Source organism: Heterodontus francisci, chromosome 39 (genome assembly GCF_036365525.1).
Source record: "Heterodontus francisci isolate sHetFra1 chromosome 39, sHetFra1.hap1, whole genome shotgun sequence".
NCBI lineage: Eukaryota > Metazoa > Chordata > Chondrichthyes > Heterodontiformes > Heterodontidae > Heterodontus > Heterodontus francisci.
The window spans coordinates 42,515,874-42,529,952 of record NC_090409.1 but is presented as its reverse complement, the minus strand read 5'-3'; the positions used below and the strand labels follow the sequence as shown (position 1 = coordinate 42,529,952).

At 53.7% G+C, this 14,079-nt stretch overlaps 1 protein-coding gene across 1 annotated transcript in view; it reads right to left on the bottom strand.

Annotated features, from left to right (window-relative positions):
- LOC137352901 (IgGFc-binding protein-like) overlaps positions 1–14,079 on the bottom strand; it is a 44,099-nt gene that overhangs the window by 19,927 nt on the left and 10,093 nt on the right. Inside the window, exons 4-6 of the mRNA XM_068018746.1 lie at positions 9,420–9,748; positions 8,146–8,716; positions 6,346–6,944 (exon numbers count right to left, since the gene is read on the bottom strand). Of these exons, the coding sequence (XP_067874847.1) occupies positions 6,346–6,944; positions 8,146–8,716; positions 9,420–9,748 (1,499 nt within the window). The remainder of the gene's footprint in view (positions 1–6,345; positions 6,945–8,145; positions 8,717–9,419; positions 9,749–14,079) is intronic.

The following is a 14,079-nucleotide window of genomic DNA, read 5'->3' as shown; positions in this document are numbered from 1 at the left end:
GAGATAGGGAGGGTTGTTGGGGCTGGAGGAGGTTACAGAGATAGGGAGGGTTGTTGGGGCTGGGGGAAGTTACTGAGATGGGGTGCGTTGTTGGGGCTGGGGGAGGTTACAGAGATAGGGAGGGTTGTAGGGGCTGGGGGAGGTTACTGAGATAGGGAGGGTTGTAGGGGCTGGGGGAGGTTACTGAGATAGGGAGGGTTGTTGGGGCTGGGGGAAGTTACTGAGATAGGGAGGGTTGTTGGGGCTGGAGGAGGTTACTGAGATAGGGAGGGTTGTTGGGGCTGGAGGAGGTTACAGAGATAGGGAGGATTGTTGGGGCTGGGGGAGGTTACAGAGATAGGGAGGGTTGTTAGGGCTGGGGGAAGTTACTGAGATAGGGAGGATTGTTGGGACTGGATGAGGTTACTGAGATAGGGAGGGTTGTTGGGGCTGGGGGAAGTTACTGAGATAGGGAGGGTTGTCGGGGCTGGGGGAGGTTACTGAGATAGGGAGGGTTGTTGGGGCGGGAGGAGGTTACAGAGATAGGGAGGGTTGTTGGGGCGGGAGGAGGTTACAGAGATAGGGAGGGTTGTTGGGACGGGAGGAGGTTACTGAGATAGGGAGGGTTGTTGGGGCTGGGGGAAGTTACTGAGATAGGGAGGGTTGTTGGGGCTGGGGGAGGTTACTGAGATAGGGAGGGTTGTTGGGGCGGGAGGAGGTTACAGAGATAGGGAGGGTTGTTGGGGCTGGGGGAAGTTACAGAGATAGGGAGGGTTGTTGGGGCTGGAGGAGGTTACAGAGATAGGGAGGGTTGTTGGGGCTGGAGGAGGTTACAGAGATAGGGAGGGTTGTTGGGGCTGGGGGAAGTTACTGAGATGGGGAGCGTTGTTGGGGCTGGGGGAGGTTACAGAGATAGGGAGGGTTGTAGGGGCTGGGGGAGGTTACTGAGATAGGGAGGGTTGTAGGGGCTGGGGGAGGTTACTGAGATAGGGAGGGTTGTTGGGGCTGGGGGAAGTTACTGAGATAGGGAGGGTTGTTGGGGCTGGAGGAGGTTACTGAGATAGGGAGGGTTGTTGGGGCTGGAGGAGGTTACAGAGATAGGGAGGATTGTTGGGGCTGGGGGAGGTTACTGAGATAGGGAGGGTTGTTGGGGCGGGAGGAGGTTACAGAGATAGGGAGGGTTGTTGGGGCTGGGGGAGTTACAGAGATAGGGAGGGTTGTTAGGGCTGGGGGAAGTTACTGAGATAGGGAGGGTTGTTGGGGCTGGGGGAAGTTACTGAGATAGGGAGGGTTGTCGGGGCTGGAGGAGGTTACTGAGATAGGGAGGGTTGTCGGGGCTGGGGGAGGTTACTGAGATAGGGAGGGTTGTTGGGGCGGGAGGAGGTTACAGAGATAGGGAGGGTTGTTGGGGCGGGAGGAGGTTACTGAGATAGGGAGGGTTGTTGGGGCTGGGGGAAGTTACTGAGATAGGGAGGGTTGTCGGGGCTGGGGGAGGTTACTGAGATAGGGAGGGTTGTTGGGGCGGGAGGAGGTTACAGAGATAGGGAGGGTTGTTGGGGCTGGGGGAAGTTACTGAGATAGGGAGGATTGTTGGGACTGGATGAGGTTACTGAGATAGGGAGGGTTGTTGGGGCTGGAGGAGGTTACTGAGATAGGGAGGATTGTTGGGACTGGATGAGGTTACTGAGATAGGGAGGGTTGTAGCGCCTGGATGAGGTTACTGAGATAGGGAGGGTTGTTGGAGCTGGGGGAAGTTACTGAGATAGGGAGGATTGTTGGGACTGGATGAGGTTACTGAGATAGGGAGGGTTGTTGGGGCTGGAGGAGGTTACTGAGATAGGGAGGATTGTTGGGACTGGATGAGGTTACTGAGATAGGGAGGGTTGTTGGGACTGGATGAGGTTACTGAGATAGGGAGGGTTGTTGGAGCTGGAGGAGGTTACTGAGATAGGGAGGGTTGTAGCGCCTGGATGAGGTTACTGAGATAGGGAGGGTTAATAAAAGCAAAATACTGCGGATGCTGGAAATCTGAAACAAAAACAAGAAATGCTGGATTCACTCAGCAGGTCTGGCAGCATCTGTGGAAAGAGAAGCAGAGTTAATAGGGAGGGTTGTTGGGGCGGGAGGAGGTTACTGAGATAGGGAGGGTTGTTGGGGCTGGGGGAAGTTACTGAGATAGGGAGGGTTGTTGGGACTGGATGAGGTTACTGAGATAGGGAGGGTTGTCGGGACTGGATGAGGTTACTGAGATAGGGAGGGTTGTTGGGGCTGGAGGAGGTTACTGAGATAGGGAGGGTTGTAGGGACTGGATGAGGTTACTGAGATAGGGAGGGTTGTTGGGACTGGATGAGGTGACTGAGATAGGGAGGGTTGTTGGGGCTGGGGGAGGTTATTGAGATAGGGAGGGTTGTCAGGGCTGGGGGAGGTTATTGAGATAGGGAGGGTTGTTAGGGCTGGGGGAAGTTACTGAGATAGGGAGGATTGTTGGGGCTGGAGGAGGTTACTGAGATAGGGAGGGTTGTAGGGACTGGATGAGGTTACTGAGATAGGGAGGGTTGTAGGGACTGGATGAGGTTACTGAGATAGGGAGGGTTGTAGGGACTGGATGAGGTTCCTGAGATAGCGAGTGTTGTTGGGTCTGGAGGAGGTTACTGAGATAGGGAGGGTTGTAGGGACTGGAGCAGGGTACTGAGATAGGGAGGGTTGTAGGGACTGGATGAGGTTACTGAGATAGCGAGTGTTGTTGGGGCTGGGGGATGTTACTGAGATAGGGAGGGTTGTCGGGACTGGATGAGGTGACTGAGATAGGGAGGGTTGTTGGGGCTGGAGGATGTTACTGAGATAGGGAGGGTTGTTGGGGCTGGTGGAGGTTACTGAGATAGGGAGGGTTGTAGGGACTGGATGAGGTTACTGAGATAGGGAGGGTTGTTGGGGCTCGGGGAAGTTACTGAGATAGCGAGTGTTGTTGGGGCTGGAGGAGGTTACTGAGATAGGGAGGGTTGTAGGGACTGGATGAGGTTACTGAGATAGGGAGGGTTGTAGGGACTGGAGGAGGTTACTGAGATAGGGAGGGTTGTTGGGACTGGATGAGGTTACTGAGATAGGGAGGGTTGTTGGGACTGGAGGAGGTTACTGAGATAGGGAGGGTTGTTGGGACTGGAGGAGGTTACTGAGATAGGGAGGGTTGTTGGGACTGGAGGAGGTTACTGAGATAGGGAGGGTTGTAGGGACTGGATGAGGTTACTGAGATAGGGAGGGTTGTTGGGACTGGAGGAGGTTACTGAGATAGGGAGGGTTGTAGTGGCTGGAGGAGGTTACTGAGATAGGGAGGGCTGTAGTGGCTGGAGGAGGTTACAGAGATAGGGAGGGTTGTACGGACTGGATGATGTTACTGAGATAGGGAGGGTTGTTGGGACTGGAGGAGGTTACTGAGATAGGGAGGGTTGTAGTGGCTGGAGGAGGTTACTGAGATAGGGAGGGTTGTTGGGACTGGAGGAGGTTACGGAGATAGGGAGGGTTGTTGGGACTGGATGAGGTTACTGAGATAGGGAGGGTGGTTGGGACTGGATGAGGTTACTGAGATAGGGAGGGTTGTTGGGACTGGAGGAGGTTACTGAGATAGGGAGGGTTGTAGGGACTGGAGGAGGTTACTGAGATAGGGAGGGTTGTAGGGACTGGATGAGGTTACTGAGATAGGGAGGGTTGTCGGGACTGGAGGAGGTTACGGAGATAGGGAGGGTTGTTGGGACTGGAGGAGGTTACTGAGATAGGGAGGGTTGTAGGGACTGGATGAGGTTACTGAGATAGGGAGGGTTGTAGGGACTGGATGAGGTTACTGAGATAGGGAAGGTTGTTGGGACTGGAGGAGGTTACTGAGATAGGGAGGGTTGTAGGGACTGGAGGAGGTTACTGAGATAGGGAGGGTGGTTGGGACTGGATGAGGTTACTGAGATAGGGAGGGTTGTAGGGACTGGATGAGGTTACTGAGATAGGGAGGGTTGTTGGGACTGGATGAGGTTACTGAGATAGGGAGGGTTGTAGGGACTGGATGAGGTTACTGAGATAGGGAGGGTTGTAGGGACTGGATGAGGTTACTGAGATAGGGAGGGTTGTTGGGACTGGATGAGGTTACTGAGATAGGGAGGGGGCGAGGAGGCTATTGAAGGATTTGAAAGTGAGAGTTTGTAAGCATACTGCTGGCGTCTCACCAGTTCGTTCAGACCAGTGAACCCCATGAAATAACTTTGGGTATTTAACATTGTAAACAGTGCTATACAAATGTATGTTACTGTTACAGACCCTCACTTCAAACCCTTCTGTTCAATTCACAGTGTACAGCACAGAAACAGGCCATTCAGCCCATCTGCTCCGTGCTGGTGTTTCTGCTCCACATGAGCCTCCTCCCACCCCCCTCTCCATCTCACCCTATCACCATATCCTTCTATTCCTTTCTTCCTCTTGTGTTTATCCAACTTCCCCCTTAAATACATCGATACTATTCACCTCAACCACTCCCTGTGGGAGCGAGTTCCACATTCTCACCAAAATCTGGGGAAAGAAGTTTCTCCTGAATTCCCCCATTGGATTTATTTGTGACTGTCTTATATTCATGGCCCCTAGTTCTGGTCTCCCCCCACAAGTGAAAACACCTTCTCTATGTCTATCCTGTCGAAAACCTGTCATAATTTTAAAGACCTCTATCAGGTCACCCATCAGCCTTCTCTTTCCTCGAGAAAAGAGCCCCAGCCTGTTCAGTCTTTCCTGATAGTCTAACCTCTCAGTTCTGGGACCACCATTCTAAATCTTTTTTGCACCTTCTCCAATGCCTCGACATCCCTTTTTGAATATGCCAGCAGTAGAGACCAGAACTGTGCACAGTGCTCCAAGTGTGGTCTAACCAAGGTATATAGAGACCGGAAGTTAGCGCAATGCTCTAAGTGTGGTCTAACCAAGGTATATAGAGACCAGAACTGTGCACAGTGCTCCAAGTGTGGTCCAATGGAGACTGGAAATGTGCGCAGTGCTCCAAGTGTGGTCTAACCAAGGTATATAGAGACCGGAAGTGTGCACAGTGCTCTAAGTGTGGTCTAACCAAGGTATATAGAGACCGGAAGTGTGCACAGTGCTCTAAGTGTGGTCTAACCAAGGTATATAGAGACCGGAAGTGTGCACAGTGCTCTAAGTGTGGTCTAACCAAGGTACATAGAGACCGGAAGTGTGCGCAATGCTCTAAGTGTGGTCTAACCAAGGTATATAGAGACCGGAAGTGTGCGCAATGCTCTAAGTGTGGTCTAACCAAGGTATATAGAGACCGGAAGTGTGCGCAATGCTCTAAGTGTGGTCTAACCAAGGTATATAGAGACCGGAAGTGTGCGCAATGCTCTAAGTGTGGTCTAACCAAGGTATATAGAGACCGGAAGTGTGCACAGTGCTCTAAGTGTGGTCTAACCAAGGTATATAGAGACCGGAAGTGTGCACAGTGCTCTAAGTGTGGTCTAACCAAGGTACATAGAGACCGGAAGTGTGCGCAATGCTCTAAGTGTGGTCTAACCAAGGTATATAGAGACCGGAAGTGTGCACAGTGCTCTAAGTGTGGTCTAACCAAGGTATATAGAGACCGGAAGTGTGCACAGTGCTCTAAGTGTGGTCTAACCAAGGTATATAGAGACCGGAAGTGTGCGCAATGCTCTAAGTGTGGTCTAACCAAGGTATATAGAGACCGGAAGTGTGCACAGTGCTCTAAGTGTGGTCTAACCAAGGTATATAGAGACCGGAAGTGTGCGCAATGCTCCAAGTGTGGTCTAACCAAGGTATATAGAGACCGGAAGTGTGCGCAATGCTCTAAGTGTGGTCTAACCAAGGTACATAGAGACCGGAAGTGTGCGCAGTGCTCTAAGTGTGGTCTAACCAAGGTATATAGAGACCGGAAGTGTGCGCAATGCTCTAAGTGTGGTCTAACCAAGGTATATAGAGACCGGAAGTGTGCGCAATGCTCTAAGTGTGGTCTAACCAAGGTATATAGAGACCGGAAGTGTGCACAGTGCTCTAAGTGTGGTCTAACCAAGGTATATAGAGACCGGAAGTGTGCGCAATGGTCTAAGTGTGGTCTAACCAAGGTATATAGAGACCGGAAGTGTGCACAGTGCTCTAAGTGTGGTCTAACCAAGGTATATAGAGACCGGAAGTGTGCGCAATGCTCTAAGTGTGGTCTAACCAAGGTATATAGAGACCGGAAGTGTGCACAGTGCTCTAAGTGTGGTCTAACCAAGGTATATAGAGACCGGAAGTGTGCACAGTGCTCTAAGTGTGGTCTAACCAAGGTATATAGTGTGGTCTAACGAAGGTCTGATACAGGCTGCTACATACCAACACTTTACCGATGTAATCCCGGGTGATGACAATGGTTTGCCCATAGACCACGATCCATACCAGCCTGGTAAAGGAGACCACTTTGTTACCCCGATGTTCATTCTGGACCTGGACATCAAATGGCACCAGCTCGGTGTCCTTAGCGCAGAGAGAGGAGAACTTGTAGACACAGGTGCCCTGGAAGTCATACTTGAGCCTGTCGAAGGTGTGATAGTGTGGATCTCCAGCGGCAGAGCAGGTCCCATACCCGACCGGGTGGCAACCCCTCACCCCCTTGACCACCTTGCATTGCTCTTTCTGCTTGCAGCCCTGGGGGATGCACTGCACATTCTTGCTGAGCGGCTCACAGCGGCACAGGCTCTGGCACTTCTCGTCCCCCCAGAAGGTCTCTCCCGCCTTGTAGTAACGGCCCTGGTACGTGCAGCCGCAGCTCTGAGCTGAAACGCACTTGCCTGCGCTTAGCACGAGTCCTTTGTTGCAGACACATGACTCCACACAGGCTTGTTGGCAGGTGGCAGTGGCTGAGGGGTCAGTGCAGGTAGCAGGGCAGGCACTGCCACAAGCCTCATAGTGACTGTTCTCTGGGCAGGGCAAGGCTGCAAAGCAAAAGAAAATGCACGAATGATAATCCCAGAAGCAGGTAGATCATCTAAGGCATCAAGCTAAAACCCGCAGGTCACTTTACTCACGCTTTTGTTAGGAAGAACGAGGAGAGGCAATATAAATTAAAGGGTACAATTCTAAAGTGGGTGCAGGAGCAGAGGGACCTGGCGTTATAGGTGAGCAAATCATTGAAGGTGGCTGGGCAGGTTCAGAATGTGGTTTATATGACATATGGGATCCTGGGCTTCATAAATAGAGGCACAGAGTACAAAAGCAAGGAAGTTGTGATGAACCTTTATTGTATACAATTCTGGGCACCACACTTTAGGAAGGATGTGAAGGCTTTAGAGAGGGTGCAGAAAAGATTCATGAGAATGTTTCCAGGGATGAGGGACTTCAGTTACGTGGATAGATTGGAGAAGCTGGGGCTGTTCTCCTTGGAGAGGAGAGGGTTGAGAGAAGATTTGATAGAGATGTTGAAAATCATGAGGGGTCTGGACGAAGTAGATAGAGAGAAACTGTTCCCATTGGCAGAAGGGTCAAGTACCAGAGGACACTAATTTAAGGTGAATGGCAAAAGAACCAGAGGAGACATGAGGAAAACCTTTTCTAGACAGCGAGTGGTTAGGATCTAGAATGCACCACCTGAGAGTGTGTTGGAGAAGATTCAATCGTGGCTTTCAAAAGGGAATTGGATAATTATATGAGGAGAAAAAATGTTCAAGCCTACGGGGAACATGTGGGGGAAGTCGGAACAGGTGGGGGAGTGGGACTAGGTAAATTGCTCTTGCAGAGAGCTGGCACAGACACGACAGGCCGAATGGCCTCCTGTGCTGTAAATATTCTATAATTCTGTTCTATTCTGTCCCCCTCCCAATTTCCATTACCCCTCTCCAATTAATTTCCATCTCTCCCCCAATCGATTACCATCGTCCCAGATTCAACAACAACTTTTAAAAAGGAATTGTACAAATACTTGAAGGGGAAACATGCAGGGATTTGGGGAAAGAGTGCGACAAATTTTCTAAGGAGCCGGCATGGACACGATGGGCCAAATGGCTCCTTCTGGGCTTTAGCATGATGATTCCATGAATGTCAAGAAAAAGCAGATTATAAATGGCATTGCCTGTTTGAACAATGAGCAGCATCAATGTTAACATCTATAGAGACAGATGTTCTCGGTTATATACTCACGGCATTTGGATGGTGTTCTCCAGTCGTAAATCTTGACGTCTTCTCTCTGGCACACCTCAGCATAGGCCTTCATTGCCTGGCACAGGAGGGTCTGGAGACCCTTGGAGAGGCAGACATCATAGACGCAGCTGTCGAGGTAGGGCTTGGGGTCAATCTTGGCGCGGCATTCCCTGAACGGACCATCGGCTTTGCCGATCAGGCCACAGGACGAGGGGCTTTCATACCTCTTGCGGCTCTCGGCGTCGCAGGTGGGGCAGACACCGTTGCAGTTGTCCCAGCAAAAGATGTCCCCGTCGCTCACCTTCCAGCTCTTGCCAAAGTCCAGGGCGTTAGACACGGCCGTGCCCTGTGGTGACCGGAAGTCATCTCTTGCGTCACCGTTGTAGTTCCCGCAGAGGCCACAAACGTTCCCAAAGTAGCTGCTGCTCACCGTCACTACCAGGTGGTGGTTCCAGTCGTATGTCACCTTCAGCTGGAAGTCGGTTTCAATGATGACGTACGCCCCGCTCTGGTACAACTTGACCTTTCCCTCATGGAGTGTGAGAGGCAGATTGCTCCTAACACCATTAATCTACAATTGGCAGAGAAAAGCAACACCACAATTAGTCCAAGTAGTCCCCTTCTCTGTCACCACTGAGCACTGGCTCTCAATCCAATGTCGACTGGCTCCATTTACTTCAAGTCAAGACACAGGATTTTACAGCGTGTTTATCCAGCTTCCCCTGAAATGCATCGATACTGTTCACCTCAATCATTGCCTGTTGTCGCGTATTCCACATTCTCACCACTCTCTGGGGAAAGAGGTTTCTCCTGAATTCCCGATTGGATTTATTAGTGACTGTCTTAGATTGATGGCCCCTAGTTCTGGTCTCGCCCCACAAGTGAAAACACCTTCAAAATTTTCAAGACCTCTATCAGGTCACCCCTCAGCCTTCTCTTTTCTAGAGAAAGTGACCCAACCTGTTCAATCTTTCCTGATAGTTATAACATTTCAGTTCTGGTATCACCCTATCGGAAATCCAGGAGAAACATCTTTCCCCAGAGAGTGGTGAGAATGTGGAACTCGCTCCTACAGGGAGTGGTTGAGGTGAATAGTATCAATGCATTTTAAGGGGAAGCTGGATAAACACATAAGGGAGAAAGGAATAGAAGGATATGGTGATAGGGTGAGATGGAGAGGGGGTGGGAGGAGGCTCGTGTGGAGCAGAAACACCAGCATGGAGCAGATGGGCCGAATGGCCTGTTTCTGTGCTGTCATTTGTTGGTGAACTCACCCTCACTTGGCTGTATTCATGCTTGAAGACTGTAACTTTATAATCATAGACTTCTATGTTCACCAACATGACATACGCCACGCGAGTATTCCCTCGGTTGTCATTCTTGGCGTCGATATTGAAGGATGGCAGGGAAGAGTCAGCCCCACAGCTCTTAGCAATGGTGTAGGTGCAAGTGCCCTGGAAGTCAAAGTTCACTCCATCGAAGGTGTGATAATGTGGGTCTCCCCAAGCCCAGCACACAGCCCTGGACACTGGCTGGCACACTGCATTTCCATCCACCACCACACATTGTTCCTTACTCCTGCATTTCACTGTGTTGCACAAACCTGGGGTGAAACAGAACTGAACCATGAGGGCAGATCCCCAATTTTATAATGCAGAACATCACATCAACCCCAAAACCCACCATCTATATCAATCCAACAAACACTCCCAGGGCAGCTATAGGACGGTACTAGATACCGAGTAAAGCTCCCTCGACACTGTCCCCATCAATCACTCCCAGGACAGGTACAGCACTGGGATTGGCTGCTCTCTGATTTGGGAGCCTGAGTGTTGAGAGCCTCAACGAGGTGCAGCTGAGAGTGCTGGTGGCAGTTGGAGGTTGCAGAGGTGGAGAGATGAGCTGCACTGAGCAAGGGAGAGCAGCTACCAACAAGCAGAGAAAAACTCCAACAACAGTCTCCATTAAAGAGAAGAAAGAGATATTTTTTTGGAAACAAGGCTTTGTCTGGAGGTGGGTGCTGAACACCAGTAATTTACTTTGGACTGTTGGGGGAGGAACAAGTGGCTGGAACAACAAGGGGTGGGGCTGCCAATTCAACAGGAATCTGTGCTGCTGCAAAAGCACACAGGGAAGCTCCCTCCCCACCCCAATTGCCAAGCCTGGGTCAGCTGAAGCTGCCCAGCTAAACAGACGGAAGGGGATAGATAGTGCCTGGGCAGCTTCAGCTGACCCAGGTGAAGACGACTCCCCCAACCAGAAGACCGGAAGACCAACTTCAAAGACTGTTTGTTTTAAGTGTACTGTGAGCACCACCTCCAGAAAGCAAGTCATCCCTTCCAGCCTGCCTTTGCCTCTCCTCTCTTACCTCAGCCTCTCCACTAACCTGTTGTTTGTTTGTTTGTCTTTTCAAATTTTTCTGTGAGTCGCTGTTATTTAGTGTGCAAGTCCACAATTTGGGGTGGGTTTAGCTCTTAGACCCATGGCAAGCCCTTCATCACCGGTGGCGGGGCCCTCTACTACCTACACAGCTGCAGCTTCTGTGGCTGCCCACGTGGCCCCGTCACCCTTTAAATTATTGACATGCAGCCATGGGGTGAGGAGCTATCCCCACCCCAACATGTCTATTGAGGTCTGCGTTAAGGCAATGGCCGTGGTTGTCGGCCCCTCGGCCATTGTTGCGGCCTCAAAGATGTATGGGAAGGCTGTGTTCTTTTTGAAGACCGAGCGGGCGATGTCCCTGGCCCTGAGTAAAGGGCTCACTGTGGGGGGGACCTTCCTGCCAGTGGACCCTCTGGGGGCCACTGCGCATCAGATAATGTTGTCCAACGTCCCACCCTTCATTCCCAGTGAGCTCCTCCTCCCCCACCTGCACCATCTGGGGGAGGTGAGGTCGGGGATCACCCCAGTCCGGCTTGGTCTTCGGGAGCACAGCCTCCAACATGTCTACTCCTTCCGCCGCCAGTTATTTATGCAGCTGGCGCGGGAGGAGGACACGGAGGGCCAATTTAATGTGGAGTTCCACGGGACGGCCTACCGCGTCTTTTGGACCTCGGACGGGGCGCGGTGCCACGTCTGCAAGGGGGTGGGGCATGTTCGTAAGAACTGCCCCAACCTCCCGGCCGCCAGCTCCACCTCGGCGGCCCAGAGTGGTTCCACAGCACCTCCTCCCACTCCCCCCGCACATCCAACAGACACCGCTCAGTCGGTTCCGGAGGCTGTGGTTTTCACAGCCTCTGGCGGGGAGGGGAGCGTCCGTCCGAGCGGAAGGAAGACGCGGGGAAAAAAGAAACATCGTGAGGTGCGTCCCCTGGACACTTTGACTCAACCCGAGCCTGAGCTCAGCCCAAAGCCCATTCCCATGGAATCCACCTGTCCCAGGGCTGGGCTCAGGCCCAGGGTGACTAAAAAGGGGAAAAAGGGTGCGGAGGCGGAGGCCTCTGATGACATGGAGGTCTCTGAGTCTCCGCGCCCAAGTGCGAAAAAGAGGAGAAGGCACCCCTCCACAGAAATAACACAGGGCCCTGAGGTGCAGGGCCCATCTGTTGGAGGGGAGCTGCCTCCTGTTTCTGGTCCTCAGGTTCCCCCTACCGCCACCACCAAGGCTGCAAAGTCCTATAGGTGCTCCCTATTCCTCAGGATGGAGGGGAGGGGATGGCCCCGGTACGTGAGGCCCCTCCTGAAGGAGTAAGTGGGGCCCTGCTTGTGGTGGGGGAGCCTGGGGAAACCGCCCATTCCGCCACTGCTACTGGGTCGGGTGCCCTGAATGAAGGGGAGGGCGAGGCCCCAGAGGGTCGGGCCTCCCAGCCGGAGTCCACCACCAACCAGGAGACACCCGACCCAGTTATAACTGAGAATGCTGCCCCATCTGCTGGGCCTGTGGGTGCTGGCGGAGCGGGAGATGGCCTCCTCTCGCCGCCTCCAGTCTCGGCTCCGGCTGGTTTCCCGGAGTCCGGAACTTCTGTCTCCCCTGGACCAGTCATTGGCTTGGGGATGGAGGTGGAGGGGGGTCCTGAACTGCTGGTGCCTACAGGCTCCAGTTTCACAATGGAACCCAGAGAGGACTCCTCCGCCATCGATCCTGGGGGTGGGATCGTGACGGAGGCGGGACCAGCTGGCGCGGCCGGGACGTCCGCCCCACAGTGTGTGGTAGATGTGTCGGCCGCTGGCGGTGACGACCCGGAGGAGGATGGGGATTCGGTGCGGGGCACGGAGGATGATCTGAATTCCATCGCCAGTGAGGTGGTGGAGTCCCTCGTGCCTCCCACCGAATCTCCTCTCATCCCCACGGCGGAACTCCGGGATTTCCTTGCGGCTTGCAGGGGTTGCCGCAATAAAGTTCAGCTGGCCCTCGACCGTTGGTCGAATCTGGCGCTGATCATCCAGTCCGTCCGTGCCGCCCTGAAGATAGCGGGCAAGCGTGCAGATGTGAAACTGGTTGAGAGGCGCCGTTTTAATGTGTTCCTCAATGGGTTGCTGGGGGAGTGGAGGGCCAGGTGCACTTCCACTCCCTCCTCACAGTGAGGTGTTTGTGACGGGTTTTAATTACCTTTGACATGAAGATAACCATAGCCAGCCTCAACATCAACGGCAGCAGAGGGGCTCACCGCAGATTTCACAATCTCTCAGTCCTTAGGGAAGGGAGATACGCGGTGAGCTTTCTGCAGGAAACCCACACCGTTCCGGGAGACGAAGACACCTGGCTCCTGGAGTGGCAGGGTGGGGTCTACATGAGTCACCTCACCCCTATTTCTAGTGGGGTGGCTATCTTGTTGGCCCCGACTTTTCAGCCGGAGATCTTGGGGGTCAAGGAGCTAGTGCCGGGCCGCTTGCTCCACTTCGCCGTTCGCCTGGGTAGCGTGCCGCTCCACTTTGTGAACTTGTACGCGCCCAGGCCCGGCGCGTTGCAAGCGCGCTTCTTTGAAGAAGTGTCCGCTCTCTTGAGCTCCATCGATAGCGGCGAGTGCATCATCCTCGGGGGGGATTTTAACTGCACCCTCGAGGTGGGGGATCGCTCCGGTCCCCAGCGCGGCCAAGCGTCGGTGGAGAAGTTGAGGGGACTGATCAGCTCCCTTAACTTGGTGGACGTCTGGCGGAATCTCTATCCCGACTCCAGCGCCTTCACGTGGAGGTCTGGAGGAGGGGGGTCGCGAATTGACCGCCTCTACATTTCGCAGGCGTACGTCTCCCGCATTTCGGCGGCCTCCATGCGGTTGGTGCCGTGCTCGGACCACCGCCTGGTGTGGGCGGAGTTTACTCCGCTCCGCACGCGGGCGGGGTCCGCGTACTGGCACTTTAACAACCGGCTGCTGGAGGACGTGCGATTTCGGGACTCGTTCTGTCGATTCTGGGCCGACTGGAGAAGGAAGCAGGGGGGCTTCCCCTCCTTGAGGCTATGGTGGGATGTGGGCAAGACTCACATCCGCGTCTTCTGTCAGGAGTACGCGAAGGGGTCGACCAAGAGGCGGGAAGCCGAGATCGGGCGCCTTGAGAGGGAGGTGCTCGACTTGGAGTCCCGCCTCGGTCATGCCGTCGCGGACCCGGCTCTGTGGCAGGCGTACAAAGAGAAGAAGGGCGCGCTGAGGGACCTGCAGCTCCTAGGGTCCTGAGGCGCATACGTGAGGTCGCGGATCCAGATCCTGGAAGATTTGGACCGCGCCTCTCCCTTCTTCTATTCGCTGGAAAAATGGCGGGGGGTCCGTAAGCAGCTCGTCGAGCTGCTGGCCGACGACGGATCCTCCATCACGGATCCGGAGGGAATGGGCCTCCTGGTCCGGACTTATAACAGTGCGTTGTTCTCTCCGGATCCGTCAAGCGAGGATGCGCGCAGAGCTTTGTGGGAGGACCTGCCGCAGGTCAGCCCGGAGGGCGCCGAAGGATTGGAGGCTCCGCTCACGTTGGCGGAGCTGACTGGCGCCCTCCACCAGCTCTCGA